Genomic DNA, 15,074 nt, shown 5'->3' with positions numbered 1-15,074 from the left:
TGTCTATGCAAAGACAGAAGATACTGAATAGTAATGCACCAGGCAAAGAAGAAAGTAGCATGACAGGACACAGTCCAGTCTCGAGCAAGACTTCTCACTCTTGTGTGCCAAAAGATATAGAAACATCTTTTGCTAACAAGTATCAAGAGAAACCAAGAGCCTACGCTACACAGAGTAGCGTAAAACCAAAAAAGAATAATAGAAGCGAAGACTCCATAACGACCATACGCTCGCTATCATAACATCGTGGGCGTGCAAGGGTCATCAGCCAGAGTGCGTTTAGAGGCACGACTGAACATCGACGGAGACATCATTCTCGATATCCTTCAGACGATCCTCAAACTCAGACCAATGGTACATGACGGTCTTTGCGCCAAGATCAGTCAGGGCCGCGGCCATCTCCTTCTGCGTCTCTTCACCATTGTAGCTACCAACGTAAGCGATGACGGGGATACCAGCACGAATTGCGGAAAGAGCGCCAGACTTGCTGTCCTCGATGGCAACAGTCTCGGAAGCAGTCTTGCCGACCTGCTCGAGAGCATACAGGTAAATAGCGGGGTCGGGCTTGGAGGTAGGCTTTGGCAGAGAGCTAGCAGCGCTAAAGACCTTGTCCTCGTCGAAATACTTGTCCTGCCCAACCTTTCTGATAGAAGCGAGAACGCGGCGCAAAGCGGAAGAGGAGACAACAGCGAGGCCGTACTTCTTCGCCGCATAAACCTTCTCTAGCTCCTCAGTGGCACCAATACAGGGCAAAGCCTTAGCGTCCAACTTGGCAATGACTTTGTCCTCTTCCTTCGTGACGTATTCTTCCAGCTTCTCCGCATCGATCTCGAAGTCATACTTCTTCTGCAGGGAGACTATCATGCCGCGGAAATTCTGGCCGACAAAGTCTTTGATGAGCTGCTCGCCAGTGTAACGGTCAGTGAAGTTGTTCGCCTCCAGAATCTCATTGGCCAGGTCGGCGCAAGCCTCGAAGGCCAGCTCCTCTGAGAGGACTAGAGTGTTATCGCAATCGAAGAAAATTTCCGTGATCTGCAGTCCAGGTTAGCGTCAGTGGGCTTCTCATTGGAGACACGGCGATCATCGTACCTTAGTCATGATGAAGGTACGGAGAGTAGATCCGGGGTGTTTGTTTATTGAGATGGAGGAACGCGGGTAGAAGTGCAATGTATGAAGAGTACTGATCTAGTATTGATCTAGGAGAGTGGATGTAGGTTAAAATGAAGAGAAGAGGAATATGCCTGGGCAAAACAAGGAAATAGGCGATTGGAGTATTTAAGTCCAAGGCAAGAGCCAACCCCAAAGGAAATGACGCCGCAATCACAATCTCCAAGGGGAAACCGGGCCAGAGCGGGAGGGGCTGGTCACTGACGTGGGGCAGGAAGTACCATATACCTCAAACTGGCCTTATTTCATTGTGTAAAAGTAGGTATCCAGTACCTCGAATCTGGGGAGACGGCCAGGTATTCAGCCAATAAAACAAAGCACAGACCTATAGAGAAGCTAGTCTGGTTACAGCTTAGTGTCCTTTTTCTACTCCGGGCAAGTGCGATGGTTTCACCTCGCCGTTTCTCGCGTTTTCTCGCATTTTCTTTTCTTTTTCTTTTTACTCACCGGCTTATTCCATTCGACGTTTATCTCTTCGATGTTTCAAATTTGCCTTGATATACAAACCCGTGACATTATTTCATTTCATGGGTACTCTACTCAAGTGGCTTTTAATATGCAAGTAACCTTCTCACCTGATGTCTAGAGTATACAGAATTCTAGACTGCAAATGGTCCATTTAATTAGACCTTACAAGATACGACTATACATCAGCCTGCTAGGCCCAAACTCATGCACGGTCATGTCTCCGTCTTCTTACTGTCTCCCCACTGTCCTCCGAGGGGAGACCAAACTCCAATTCGCAAAGAAACCCGGGACACGGAATGACTGAGCATCATACACAAGCATGCAGGCCCGATATTCCGCTCGTTGGTTCATCTTCCCGTGTTATCCTAAATAACTGGCGCGGTCAGATAATATCGAGTACGGAGTATGCACTTGGACGTTCAGAGTATGCTTGGCGGGGACTAAGAGAGGAACCCGATGTTAAGATTACCTCGGTACAGAGTACATATAGCACTATTCTAGTTCCGGTGAGTGATGAGTGATTTGAATGCTTTATACCTCACTCTATTATCGCCATGGGTCAGGGGTTAGTCTATCATTATCTCGGTGCTCAGGGGAGTTGTGCCCAACCTTACAAGCATACATACTATCATTCTCGGAGTGCGACAGTCCGGAAGCTAGCGTTGTAGACTCTTTATTAATTTTATCCCAATCATTTTATTCCATTTTCTCGACAGCCCTGGAGATTTACACAACCAGGAACAACCAGGCACCATGTAGCACGACTGTATACATTGCACAAACCTGGATCCACCTCATTCCATACAAACACCATGATTGGTCAGACCCAAATCCCAAACCTGCCAATTCCACAACGGCCTTCCTTCACATTCGACCCGAAGACCAAAAAAATAAAAACCGCAACATAACACCTCGTCTAATCAAAAGCAATTTAACCAGCACGACTCAACGGGTCTCGGGCCAAATCACCATTTTGCACTGCCCACAACTCCCGAAACGGCGTCTAGTACAACCCCCGGAGTAACAACCTGATACCAATCTGAATTCGAAATATATACTTGGCACTAACAGCTCCAGCCAAAAGAGGGGCGAACATGGGGTCTTCCGATACTTTCCCGACCCTGGAATCTCTTCATTTCCCGTCGGCGCAGCTGTCAATCTCCCAGACGCTTTCGTCTCTACGGCGATCGGCACTGTCTGTCGCCAATCGGCTCCAGTCTATTGAGACCGATGCCACCTTTGCGCAAGAGGTCGCTGACCATTATCGCCTACCTCTGGTCGCTAATGAGCGCTGTGGAAGCTGGTATATCCCGCCTGCGGTCAAGGCCGGCAGTGCTTATTTCAAAAGCACCGATGGCCACACCGGTCAGTGGGATTTTAGCTTTCGTAGGCTGAACTTGCAGTTGCTCCCGCTAGCTAGGGATCATGGGGGGTTAGTCTAACTTCCTTTTTCACTATCTTCTGCTTCTGTTAATTATGGAATTTACATCTGTGTTGGAGGAGTGCCTTTGGTGTGGGTTTTCATTGCCCAAAGTATAAATCATGGCAACAACTCCATCACTGCATCATCCCTCACCCAAGAGCCCATAAAAAGAACGCAAGGAAGCTAACTATATTTTCTTTGATGTTGCAGCTGTGTAATTGTGGACTCAACTCGTCGAGGAAAACGTATGTACCACCTCTACCTGCACCAATTCCCAGCTAGAGAATTATCCCGCCGCCCTTACCCAAATTGATCACTATGCATACCATAGCTACGGCCAAGCCTCGAATCCTCTATTAACCCGCCACTAGTGATGCCAGACGCATTATCAAAAACCGTGCCAATCTGGAGCGCCGTTCTAAACAGAGCCCTGTTCCCATCCGCAACTGAATACCACCCAGTCCGCCTCCCACCCGATTACCTGGGCGCATCAGAAGAAGCACAAATCGAGAATCGAATCGAAGGATTCGTGCATTCCCTAAAGGTACACACATATGTGACATTAACATGACTTGGGCAAACCAATGCACCAACCCCCCATCCTTATCTGGGCAAAAGTAGCTGATACTTGATACCCACCAGAGCCTGAAACTCGATCTGGACAATCTGCGCGAGCAACTCGGCAAACCCATCCAGATTGCCTGGGCCAACAGGACATACTTTCACCCGGAAGATTTGCAGACAAGCGATGACTACAATCTACTCGTACTATGCTCCGCTTCCAGACGCGTGCATGGCGCCGAAATGTCCGAGGGCGGATACATCCAAGGCGCGGGCGATGATAGCGAGGCGTGGGCACATGGGCTGACGCCGCCGGTGTTCTGGGCCAATCAGGCTGTTTTGAAGGGCACACCTGAAGACGAATTGCCGGAGCTTATTGACCGGCTGGTGGCTGAACATAAGCTGCTGGATGTGGCTCAGGACGCAACACTCATTTCCCCCACGCGCAATTTGTACATTGGCTCGGGAGCGGGGGTTGATGCTGGAGGTCGGTATGATCTTGTCATTGACTGCAATGGGAGTGCTGCGGCTGTGGAGGGAAATGCGAAGCGGCTCAATTTGGGTTGTGATTCTGGGAAACTGGGGAGTCGGGATCTACGGAAATGTCTGGAGAAGGTGCGTGAGTTTATCGGCGCGAGTCTTGGGGAGGATTCGTCGCTGTCGGTGCTGGTTACTTGTGAGAATGGGAAGGATCTTTCGGCAGGGACGCTGCTTGCGATCGTTTGTCTGTTTTATAACGACGAGGGTATGTATGCAATTATCCAGGGTGGTCTGGGTGGATTCAAACGCTATGTGAAAGAGGAAAATAACTAATTGTTTCTCACAGGCGGCTTCGATGCCTCACTGAGCAAGCGTGCGATCAGCAAGCAGTTTATTCGACAGCGTCTAGCCTGGCTTGTATCGTCGAAACATGACGTGAACCCGTCTCGCGCCACACTTCAATCTGTCAATGCTTTCCTGATGCAGCCGCCGGATTATTGACCTCGAGCAATGTGATTACATTGCATCGCCTGGTCGGGCCTGATGGGTTTCGAATCGCCTGGGTCATTAAGAATATGCTCCAGATATCGCTCATTCGTTGTCCACGGCCTCCACGATAGCGCCGGCATTGCCCTGGTCCAAGGAATCCAGCACAGCCATATCCTCCACACTGATGTCGAAGTTGAAAACATCCGCGTTGGCCACGATTCGTTCGGGGTTGTCGGTCTTGGGAAGAGGCACCCAGCCCTTCTGCAACGCATAGCGGATCAAGACCTGCTGAGTGGACTTGCCGTACTTCTTTGCGACTTCCACTAGTGTTGGATCGTTGGCTTTATAGTTTCGCACGATGGGCGAATATGCCTCGACAATAATGCCGTTCTTCTGGCAGTAGTCGTCGATGACGCGCTGCTGGCACCACGGGTGGAGCTGCAAAGATAGAATGTCAGTGATCACGATCAAACCAAATAGCTACCTATGTAGATATAAGAGTAGTAATAGAAGCAAAAGCACGAACCTCGATTTGATTAACATGAGGCGGGAACACTTGCGCATATGAGCGCATTTCCTCGATGTGTCCCACACCGAAGTTGCTAACACCGATACTCTTCGTCTTGCCCTCCGCGTACAGCTTCTCGAGCGCCTGCCACAAAAGCTTCCGCCCAGCAGAGCCTGAGCTGGAAGAGTGAATCAAGAACAAGTCGACATATCCGTCTGCGCCGCCGATCTTGTGCACAGAAGCCAGCAATTTATCGTAGGTAGCCTCGACCGAGGCTGCGGGGCTAAGGATCTTGGTCGTGACGAAGATCTGATCTCTGGGAACGCTGGTGGTGCGTAGTGCCTCACCAACTTCCGCCTCGTTGGCGTAGAATTGTGCTGTGTCGATGTGTCGGTAGCCTGCGTCCAATGCCTTCAGGCAGGATTGCACGCACTGGTTGGTGGGGGAGCGGTAAACGCCGAAGCCGAGGCGCGGGATGCGGACACTCGAATTTGGGAGGGGGAGAAGGTCGGTAATCTTGAATGAGGCGGACATCTTGGAGTGATTAAGGGGTATTGCTATTTGCGAAAGGAAAAAAAAAGAAGTCGACCGGGAGTCCTCAAGTTCTTTTTCAAAAGAACAATCTCCTCGCCCCGCTTTGCGAAAATGAGGTCATTTTGGATGACTAACCTCAACCACCTGGGTAGGCACGGCTTTGCGGCATCACTCTATTCTTTGTCTGAGAGTACAACATACAATAGTCTCTACGCGCAAATTCATCGAGTCAAATTGAATTTTAGTCTACTTTTCTTCCTGTTTACAAAAATTTACCGCTGTAAAAATTCGTTTCTGCATTGTACCTTGGCCACCAAAGAATTGCGTGATACCATTTGATTAGGCTTACAGTTGGTTTTATAATGCTACCTATTGCGCCATCGAAGAGAAATGCGGGATGGCTCCGAATTTACTAATGTACTTTGTCGAGTATTTTTTGAAAAGATCGGATCAATAGTAAGGGGTTATGATTTTTTGATTTTTGGTCAATTCTTGTAGACACATGTACTTACGTGGGTCCCCATGAGAAGTCTACATGAAACTTCCATGGCGATAATAGCTTGTTTCTACGAAGGCTCCAATCACACGTTGCCGGAGTAGAGCACCTGGAGATGAATTGAAAGGAAGCTCTTCGTCAGCTCTTATCGCCAGACAGAATACAAGTAATTAGAGTGGCCTTGGCAGTGGTGGTGTCAGAGGTGCATCTGGAGATCCTGATCGCCTATTTTCGGCATGCTCTACATACTTCCATTTCTCGATGTAACAGCCGTCAAGACAGGCAGCTCCAAACCAAGACTGAACTTCAAATCCCAATATCAATACTCATATAAGACATTAGGACTGTGTTACACTCAGGCGGATCTCATGCAGATGCCTAAATATTCTGGCGACTTTGTTAGGGTGTGAGAGATCAACCAAAGACCACTTCGCGCCCCGCATAAGCTTCAACAATACCCATAGGCCCACAAAAACAATGACCTGGTTTAACAAATTGCGGTTAGTACAATGTAAACTGAATTCATCCCGATACATGATCCTCTCTTACCGTCAGGTATGATGCTAAAAATGGTAAAAGATGGAACCCATTCCACAATGCAGCACCGTTTGCGACCAATGAGACAAAGATACAACCCAACAAGGCTAGATATGCCGTCAGTGGTTGTCTATGGCTGCGGTATGGATAGTCATCATGGTCCTTGTCATTCCAGCGCTGGACGTAGGGGACATTTTCGTGCTTGAGATAATGACGATGTTGATAAATACTGGGGAAAAGAATCCTTGTTAGTATCACGGACATGCAACAGCTGGATGGCTAGACACACCAATGGTAGAAGCGAATGAACGCCAGACACTCGCACGCCCAGACGATTAAAACCGCAGAGTATGCCATTTGGCTCAATACTTCCACAAACTATTCGCTTTTATTAGCTCTGGATTCGAAGTGAGATGGAAGATAAGCCACATTCTTACCATGTCAACGGAGGCTCGAGTTCCCTTCAAGGAGGATTCGGTGGTATTCGCTGAGGATTGAGTGTTGTTTCCGCCGATCAGCTGCAGGAATGGCACCCACCAGAACGCAGCGGCAGAGAATATTATAGCTCGCAGGGGAACCTGTCGTCTATCCGTTTTGCCAAACCATGCAAAGACACGCAGATACCATCTCTGGCCTTCGCCTCCATCCAAACGAGTTGTCAAGCCGAACAACGTCCGGGAGGCGACGTATAGGTTAGTAGCAGCACAAGAGAGACACGTGAACACAAGGAAAGCATTGAACACGTCTGCCAAATGCGGAATATTGGACATTTTGGCAATTGCAACGAATGCAGCACCGTTCGAAGGTGCTGTGCACCCGGCTTCCACATCCAGTGAAAGCCAACTGAGCCGTGGGAGAGCGCAACTATTCCGCTCTATATCAAATGTTGCGACCAGCCCACTGATGGTATAGCCAACCATTGCAAGTACGGGAATGAATCTAGCGGAAAACTTGAATGATTTCCCGATTTGAGGGTCATTAGACCGCGGAGGTGTGCCTGGCATTGTCGACATTTCGTCTGCCGGATGTGGCCATTTTGCCTCCAGGGCAGAGGCAGCAACAACTTCGACTCCGGTATAAGCAAAAGTTGCTATCGAAATACTCATACTGATACGTCAATTAATTATTTGGACAGAAAAAAAAGAGAGACACATGCCACAACTCACAGTAAGGCAGTGCCCCAGTTATCGGCCGCCCGTGTATCAAATTCGGTAGGTGAAACCCAATCTGATGATATCAGTACTTCGATCCAACAAGCAATGTATAAGACAGTAGCCACTACTTACAACTGGTCCCCAAGGGGCGAGTATTCGGGCCAGCTACTCATCGTTATCATTAGCAAATGTACGCGAAACAGCAGACACACTCATTCAAAGACCTTCGCGAAGCACTTTACTAACCTCCACGATTAATTGCAATCAGTGTCACGATGATAACACCAAGAAATAGTATTTTGATGCTGCCTGTGGCCACTTCCAACCAACCATAGATCTGAATACTCGTCAGCTAGCACATCTCCTCGATCTCGAAGTCGCAAGAATTTGCGTTGGTTAGCAATAACGGAGGAAGCGTACCTCAATTCTTACGGCATTGACGAAGACGAGAATTAGTGGGATTCCAAAATATATAACGCAGCCCTGTATAACCCGACTTTCTTGGATGTAATGCCAAAAGTTGAACTCCGCAGCGGAGGTTGCGACCAGTGTGGAAAAGGACATGGAATAGACAAACCTTTTATAGTTGTCAGCGGCTCCCCGTTAATCATGAACTTCACCGATCCTTTGTATGAAATCTGGTGTTCTGTGGAGGGTGCAACTTACCAATAAGTAACACCGACCGCGATCCCTAGTTCTTCGTCGACAAACTGGCTAACATATACCGACAATGCACCAGGTATCGGCCAAATGCAGAGCATTTCAGTGATACATTGCATGACACCCCATGTTAACACTCCGATGAAGAGGAAAGATAGAACCACCGCCAACGGCCCACCGAGTTCAAGAATCTGACCCCCACGCCAGTAGAGACCTGTACCGAGAGTTGCATTGACTGTGATCATCTGTTTCTGTTAGCTTTTCAATCTTCAAAGGACAAAACATGGCCAATGTTGCCTACTGCACTCTATAATACAGAGAGATCCCCTCTCAAGTTCAGAATTTCAGAGACATTCACATACAAATAGATGAACTCCTCTTAGGGCTCTACTGACAGTCCGTTTCTGGCTAGGCCTGACAATAATACGGCGCTCTGGGCACTTGGTGAGAATCCCGGTGTCCTCTGAGCCCATTGAAACAGATGAGGGTAAGCTTGTTAGACTCGGAGAGTCATTTGGCGGATGAAGAGAAGAATTTTGAGATGGTGAAGGTGGACTTCCACATGAGGTTTGTTCCATCCTTTGTGCGGGCAAAACACCAGAGAGCCAGGGTCGTGCCCATTCTGGCAGCTCTATCCACTGTAATTCTGCCGGCACCGACATGATGCAACAAAGAGGATAGATCTCCTATCCAGAATCACCACCACACGTTGTAATGTCCAAAAGTAAGGAAAGGGAAGAGGTAATAGCCTCAATGAAAGTATACAAGGTTGAGCCGCATTTTAAGCATAATGCCAATAACTTTTATAACTAAACTGTGGGTAAAGCTTCGCCTCCTTTACTCTGCAGTTGCCTTCAATTTACGGTGTATAACTACATCCAATCAGTCTGCACCCCGGGAGGTGCGGATGCATCAACCCCCTGTCATATCACAAAGCGGAGATGATATCCCCGTGTGGAATATTCCTGCATTATCTCAAGGCAACTCTCGAATCAGGGAACACCTGATAGCGCGCGTAAGATTGCCACGGATTAGCAAGGCAAAGATCGGCTTTGTGAGGTTGCAGTGAAATTTGCAGGGTTCAGCCGCAGCTTGGGATTTATCAAGTCCCGTGGCCTGGAGCAAACCCAACTCGCAAATTCAAAATCAAAAAATCGCGATTAGTTTGGATAATCATGCCTAGAGACGTCGTGGGACAAATCCCTCCCCAAACCACGAGTAATCGTTACTTGCGGAAAGCCAATCTTCAGGAATTACTTGAAAGACTGTTCCCGGGACAAACAGATTTTGGTATTCAGGTAATTCGCCTGAAACCCATGCATCGGGCGCAAGGCTGACTCGCACATTCTAGCTTAGAGAAGACCAATGGTGGTTCACTGCCCCTAAAATAGTGGAGGCTGTAAGTTGTGATCTCTTGCCCGTCGCGAAATGAAGTCTGTGGCTGACATCCCTTCCCCCAACAAGGCTGAGCTGGAGTAAGAGAGATCCAGTTCCATTTCTGGTCAAATAAGGAAACTGACATGGAATTAGTTCGATCCAGGATAATTAGCCTATGGCCTGTGATGTCCCAAAGGGACACCGAGTAGGGGTGTAGCGGAAGGCACAGCAGGCAGGGGCTGTAACAGACACCAGACACCCGCGTAGATCTGATATAACAAGCCAGATCCTGAATTCAAACAATCCCGCTCTTGTCTTTCTCTCTCAACACTAAAGATAATGATTTCGTTTGATCATCACTACGTAGACCACCCGGTTGAACCGGTACAAGTTTTGGAGATTGGACAAGATGCACCCTTCCTCGCAAGAGGCTCATATCAACAATCAGACCTTCGCACTATAGAAGATACGACATCTTTCCTGAGAAACAATCAGAACAAGCCTTACAAATGTCGCCTTGTGTATGTTAAATCAACATCACTCTGTCTTCTGCTAATAATCGATAGGTCAATATGTCAACGTAATTCCCGACGACCATTGCAAATCACAAAGTCTATGCTTGACTTCCTCGTTGCTGGACACGAGATAGGTCCATCATTTTGGGCAGTGCCATCATGCTTTTATCAGCGCAGTGATGACCTCGAAGGGGTATTTTGCCTTCCATTTACAGAGTCCTGCTCTGCTTCCATCACTGGTATATTTACCTTCAACCCGGTGCACATTGATCCTATTGCTAAATTGAAGAAACAGAAATCTCTTACACTATAAGATACCCCGAGTACAAGCCACAAGATGACAAATGGGTCATTCGCCAGACTGGAATTTACCACCGATACGACAGAACTTCGTCCCAAAGTCTTTACGTGCTGTTCAATCCCACGCCACAATCCAAAGCGCATTCGCAGGCTGATAATTTACTGCGCAATTTCTGCCCCAAGGTTGAATCCGATCCTTTTTGGTTACACCAGGTCCTGTTCGACACATACTTCCCTGCATGGAGGAACTATATCGCCGTACACGAACAACGACTTCTACCCCTTGCAGGCAGTACAATTGCCACTTTCATTAATGGGCCTTTGGCCGTAGGCTACGATAGCCTTAGAACATTGACTTCCTTGCAGACCCGGTTTCTCGAAGTGCCAGCCATCTTGACATCAGCCACAGAGATTCTTGACGAGCTTTGTAATGTTGTTAGCTCGATGTCAGTGGCCCCAACAAATCACGGTGGGGTTCACTATTTCAAAAATCACCGTCGAGAGTGCACTGCAAATTCCCGTAATGCCGCGCACTTGCAGCAGCGGGCAAATATTGTCTCAAAGTTACTGGCCGACACTTTGTTGCTTCGGGATCAGGTCCTGGCAAAGGAGCAAAATGCGAACATGCTACGGCTGAACAAGTCAGCCGTATTTATCACCACTTTGTCGTTGGTATATCTTCCGTCGTCCTTCCTGGCTGTTAGTGTTCCTCTGTTTTTGACACATCCTAACTATCAACCCCCGACTAACACTCCCACAACAGACTATATTTGGTATGAATTTCTTCGACATGGATCAAGCCAACAATCGTATTGTTGGTACACCTATGATATGGATTTTCTTTGTCTCAGCTGCTGCCCTTACAACGGTCACGTTCCTTCTATACTATTGGTTATTGCGCCGTGATGGTGCAGCGTTGCAAGGACTTACGCCGAGAATACAAAGTAGGCCAACTTGGAGCATCGAAGGGGTAAGAAGACGGTTCACAGGTAGCACCAATTCCAGTACTGAGCTACAGGCATATTCGGCTTGAAAGACCGGCCACGATGATGGAACTCTTTTCATTGGTCGTTATATGGTACTGGGCAGCAAACCTGTTTCTAGACATGAGCTCGAGATACATGCATAGGCAAAAAAACAGAGAAAATGATATTACACATGGGAAGAAGATTGAAAATACCAAATTAGGAAAATGAAGAAGAATCTATTCTCCCGCTGATACCCAATCTAACTAGACCTGGGCACAGTGATTTTGTATATGCCACATCGATTTGCATCCATCAAAGCAGCAAGAATAACAACGCTCTCTGTTTCACTATGGACGACCCTCTCTGCAAAGTCATCGCGGTATGCCAGGCCCGGAATTTCAGCAAGCTCTGTCACAGAAACCTTGGTTTCCCGGGTCGCTGGTATGTCAATCTCCAATAACAACATGGTATGATGCGCCGCGCGCCTCCCCACCGCGAACATTTTCTCATCATTTCGTCCCATCATCAGCTTAAGCACCCCGTAATTCTTGATATAGGCAAGTATAGGAGCTGTATTCTCTACTTGTGAAAGGTTTTGGATGTGCAACTCTTTTTCTCGGGTGACGAGTGCACAAACATGGGGCCTTTGGGAAAACGGAGCGAAAGTGGTAAAAAGACTAACATTGTTGTTACTCCCAAGTCCCTGCAGGGGAGAGAGATTAGATAAATATAAATTTTCATTGGAGGTGAAGACTTACTTGTGGCTCGATAATGAGCGGGCATAGCTGGCTAGATTGAAGGGACACATGAATGACGGGAATTTCGTGCTTGCGATTTGAACTGCTTCGTTGTGGTCGGAGGACCATGTGGAGGTCGTCGTCTGTTGAGAATGATAACTGAACAACGTCTGCTGCCGGCCAATCTAATTTATTCCCCAACTTCCACTCATTCGGAGAACTGATGGAACCAATGTATAAGGAACCTGGATTTTGGTCTGCATCTTTGTCGCTGAGAACACATGCTAGCATCTTATCTCCAGGTGCGATAGCCACCTTTTTGATTTCAGGTAGTGCTGGTAGGGAAATTTCATCCCCACGGGTGAGATTGAGCCCATTTCGTAGCTTGAAGATGTAACACTTGCGTTCAAGTCTAGTTAGGCAGGAATCACAAAGCAGGTAAGAAAGAAGTTCTTACTTGGAAAGTGCTTTTGGAGGTGGAAGCTACCAGGTGTTTTCTAGTCAGACTGATACTCTTCCAGCGATATTCTGGCATCGGAATCGAATATTCTGCAGCCGGGCGTATGCCGTTAATCCCCTGTCGCTCTAGAGATTGCGAATTGTAAAGCGAAATTTTGTTATCAGTCCAAAACGCAATGACAGTTCCATCTGGAGAGATCTCGCAGCCTTTGAAAGACTCGGGCTTATGCAGACACCAATGTTCCACGCGTCTCTCTGTGGTGGCCGCCTGTTGCCTCTCACCGATGTGCAATACCTGTCGCACCCTGTCGAAAACAGCCTCTTCCTCTGGCAAAGATGAGCTCACTTCATTTCTCAACTCCTTGTACTTTCGAAATGTGTCAAGCAACTTTTCTTCCAATTGCTGGGCTGTGCATCTCTTCAATTGTTCTGGCTGAAGAACATCACGCTCTAGATAATCCAGCATCGATTTCACCGCCTCACCTTCCTTAGCACTCCTCCGTTTGGCTTTCTTTATTAGTTCTTCGTGCCATTTTGTGACCGCAGGGTGGATCTTTGGTCGACCGAACAGTGGATTTGTGACGAAGAAGCGATCATAGCCATCCGCGCTGCGGTGGCTTACTCTCCTTGCTCCATACTGTTCCACACCAGAGCTGCCCTCCTCTAAATATGTAAACACAACACTGAGGACACACCCCAAAGACCAGACATCGTTTGCTGTTCTCATATCCTTATGTGGTGAGAGGGACTCGGGCCCAAGATATGTGCCGTCTCCGCGTTTGTTGTAGGTTGCCGAGGCAGATGCCTCTCTGGGCTGTTCGAACGGGACAAACCAACTGTCGAAATCTGTCTCCTCTCTGCGAGATCTCAATCTGAGGCGAGACATGCCAAAGTCACTGATCTTCCACACGGTTTCCAGCCTGTTTCCAACCATTTCATGGAACACCAAAATGTTGCTCGGCTTGAGGTCCATATGGTAACAGATCATCGTGTCCCCTTCGGCCGTCCTCATGCCATTATGAAGAAATTCCAGCCCACGTGCAAGTCCCCGGGCCAAATTGAGTATTTCTGTCTTCTCCATGGTGGTATTCGGTCTGGCTCGAGGGTCGTCCCTCATGTAGGCACCCAGATCGCACTCGGCGAGAGGCATAAAGATGCTGTACTTATTTGTCAAGCCAATGACAAGGCTGCCGTAAATATCCACGATATTTGGACAAGTCCGATCGGAAGCAAGGATTTGCTTCAAAGTCTCTTCTTCCACGTCCTTACTGGATTGGTAATCTTTCCGTGCCATTTTCTTCGGTTGATCATTTCGGCCTCCCATGACCGGGTCGCGAAAGTGCCCCTTAGCAATCGTCACTTGGTATACAGAGCCATACCCTCCTTTCCCGCGAAATTTCTGCTCTAGATAGGGTAAACGCTGCCGGTCGATGCTCTGAATCCGAACTTCTTTCTTGTTGCAGATCACGATAGGACAAAAGCATGCTTGCTGTGTCAGGAATTTGTCCGGCGTGACCTGTCCCCCGAAAATCTCCGTGAGCCTCTCACGTTCTGCTGGCAGAGAGTAAACATCTGGCGGTAAGGCAGTTTGAGCTAGCAGTGTGGTGGTGAATGTTCGAGCGGCGTCGATGGTGCAGGATGTGAAAATGAGAATAGCGAGGAAATCATGAAGCTTCCGATCTCGCATCTTGCGGATCAAATTGTCTTCGTTAAATTCCAGAACAAGATCAACATCACTGTTTGTTGGCATATCGTCCAATTGAAGACTGCGAAAAAAGCGTCGCAAAACTTCTGGCTGTAGTACTTTCTTGGCTGTGCCATGAGGAGCAAATCGGCTTCTCTCTTCCTCCTTCCTTTCCATCCTGTCCATGATTTGCTCATAGATCTCCTCACATAACTCATTATATTGAGTGGATGTCATGTTGGGTTCGACGCTCTGGTTCACTGGGCGAATGAGGGTTCAATGTTGGATATCTATGGATATCAGGTACAAGAGAGAAATGTGAAAACTACATGATTACCCACGAGGCAGTAGGCTAGGATGATCGGCGTCTAATTTGTTACATATTCCCTGCATAATCTTGCGGCTGACCTCGGCTTGTTCAGCTGAAAAGCAAACCTTGGACTTGGTCACTTGGAAGTACAACATAGATAAGGCAAAAAGGCAAACCAGCAAAAAAGAAAAAGAGGCGCCATTTTACCCCTGGAATATTCCCCATCCATTTCTAGCCTATCTCCTTT

At 47.9% G+C, this 15,074-nt stretch overlaps 8 protein-coding genes across 8 annotated transcripts; 4 read left to right on the top strand and 4 right to left on the bottom strand.

The window, feature by feature from the left end:
• Positions 1-279: 279 nt before the first annotated feature.
• N7516_008629 (HAD family hydrolase) lies at positions 280-1,170 on the bottom strand (the record flags this gene model as incomplete). The annotated part of the gene is made up of 2 exons (XM_057221348.1): positions 1,090-1,170; positions 280-1,032 (listed from the first exon to the last, which is right to left on the bottom strand). Exons 1-2 carry the CDS (start codon positions 1,096-1,098, stop codon positions 280-282), a joined length of 762 nt encoding a protein of 253 aa, XP_057071620.1. The 5' UTR covers positions 1,099-1,170.
• Positions 1,171-2,729: 1,559 nt separating this feature from the next.
• N7516_008628 (initiator tRNA phosphoribosyl transferase family protein) lies at positions 2,730-4,600 on the top strand (the record flags this gene model as incomplete). The annotated part of the gene is made up of 5 exons (XM_057221347.1): positions 2,730-3,067; positions 3,269-3,303; positions 3,430-3,602; positions 3,701-4,364; positions 4,446-4,600. 5 exons carry the CDS (start codon positions 2,730-2,732, stop codon positions 4,598-4,600), a joined length of 1,365 nt encoding a protein of 454 aa, XP_057071619.1.
• Positions 4,601-4,690: 90 nt separating this feature from the next.
• On the bottom strand, positions 4,691-5,630 carry N7516_008627 (aldo/keto reductase family protein; the record flags this gene model as incomplete). Its single annotated transcript, XM_057221346.1, has 2 exons — positions 4,691-5,026; positions 5,115-5,630. The coding sequence occupies 2 exons, from the start codon at positions 5,628-5,630 to the stop codon at positions 4,691-4,693; spliced, it is 852 nt and encodes a 283-aa protein (XP_057071618.1).
• Positions 5,631-6,464: 834 nt separating this feature from the next.
• Positions 6,465-9,139, bottom strand: N7516_008626 (uncharacterized protein; the record flags this gene model as incomplete). The annotated part of the gene is made up of 10 exons (XM_057221345.1): positions 6,465-6,608; positions 6,676-6,892; positions 6,953-7,041; positions 7,101-7,770; positions 7,830-7,890; positions 7,950-7,982; positions 8,064-8,154; positions 8,238-8,394; positions 8,484-8,722; positions 8,873-9,139. 10 exons carry the CDS (start codon positions 9,137-9,139, stop codon positions 6,465-6,467), a joined length of 1,968 nt encoding a protein of 655 aa, XP_057071617.1.
• Positions 9,140-9,384: 245 nt separating this feature from the next.
• N7516_008625 (uncharacterized protein) lies at positions 9,385-9,641 on the top strand (the record flags this gene model as incomplete). Its single annotated transcript, XM_057221344.1, has 2 exons — positions 9,385-9,492; positions 9,513-9,641. The coding sequence occupies 2 exons, from the start codon at positions 9,385-9,387 to the stop codon at positions 9,639-9,641; spliced, it is 237 nt and encodes a 78-aa protein (XP_057071616.1).
• An 11-nt stretch (positions 9,642-9,652) lies between these two features.
• Positions 9,653-9,909, top strand: N7516_008624 (uncharacterized protein; the record flags this gene model as incomplete). The annotated part of the gene is made up of 2 exons (XM_057221343.1): positions 9,653-9,775; positions 9,829-9,909. The coding sequence occupies 2 exons, from the start codon at positions 9,653-9,655 to the stop codon at positions 9,907-9,909; spliced, it is 204 nt and encodes a 67-aa protein (XP_057071615.1).
• A 284-nt stretch (positions 9,910-10,193) lies between these two features.
• N7516_008623 (uncharacterized protein) lies at positions 10,194-11,702 on the top strand (the record flags this gene model as incomplete). The annotated part of the gene is made up of 4 exons (XM_057221342.1): positions 10,194-10,375; positions 10,421-10,608; positions 10,665-11,368; positions 11,433-11,702. 4 exons carry the CDS (start codon positions 10,194-10,196, stop codon positions 11,700-11,702), a joined length of 1,344 nt encoding a protein of 447 aa, XP_057071614.1.
• Positions 11,703-11,896: 194 nt separating this feature from the next.
• Positions 11,897-14,754, bottom strand: N7516_008622 (protein kinase family protein; the record flags this gene model as incomplete). Its single annotated transcript, XM_057221341.1, has 3 exons — positions 11,897-12,340; positions 12,396-12,773; positions 12,832-14,754. The coding sequence occupies 3 exons, from the start codon at positions 14,752-14,754 to the stop codon at positions 11,897-11,899; spliced, it is 2,745 nt and encodes a 914-aa protein (XP_057071613.1).
• Positions 14,755-15,074: the final 320 nt, after the last annotated feature.

Source organism: Penicillium verrucosum (assembly GCF_028828655.1).
Source record: "Penicillium verrucosum strain IBT 35672 chromosome Unknown utg000003l_segment0_segment0, whole genome shotgun sequence".
Lineage (NCBI taxonomy): Eukaryota > Fungi > Ascomycota > Eurotiomycetes > Eurotiales > Aspergillaceae > Penicillium > Penicillium verrucosum.
The sequence above is the reverse complement of the archived record's forward strand: the minus strand, read 5'-3'. Positions and strand labels throughout refer to the sequence as shown.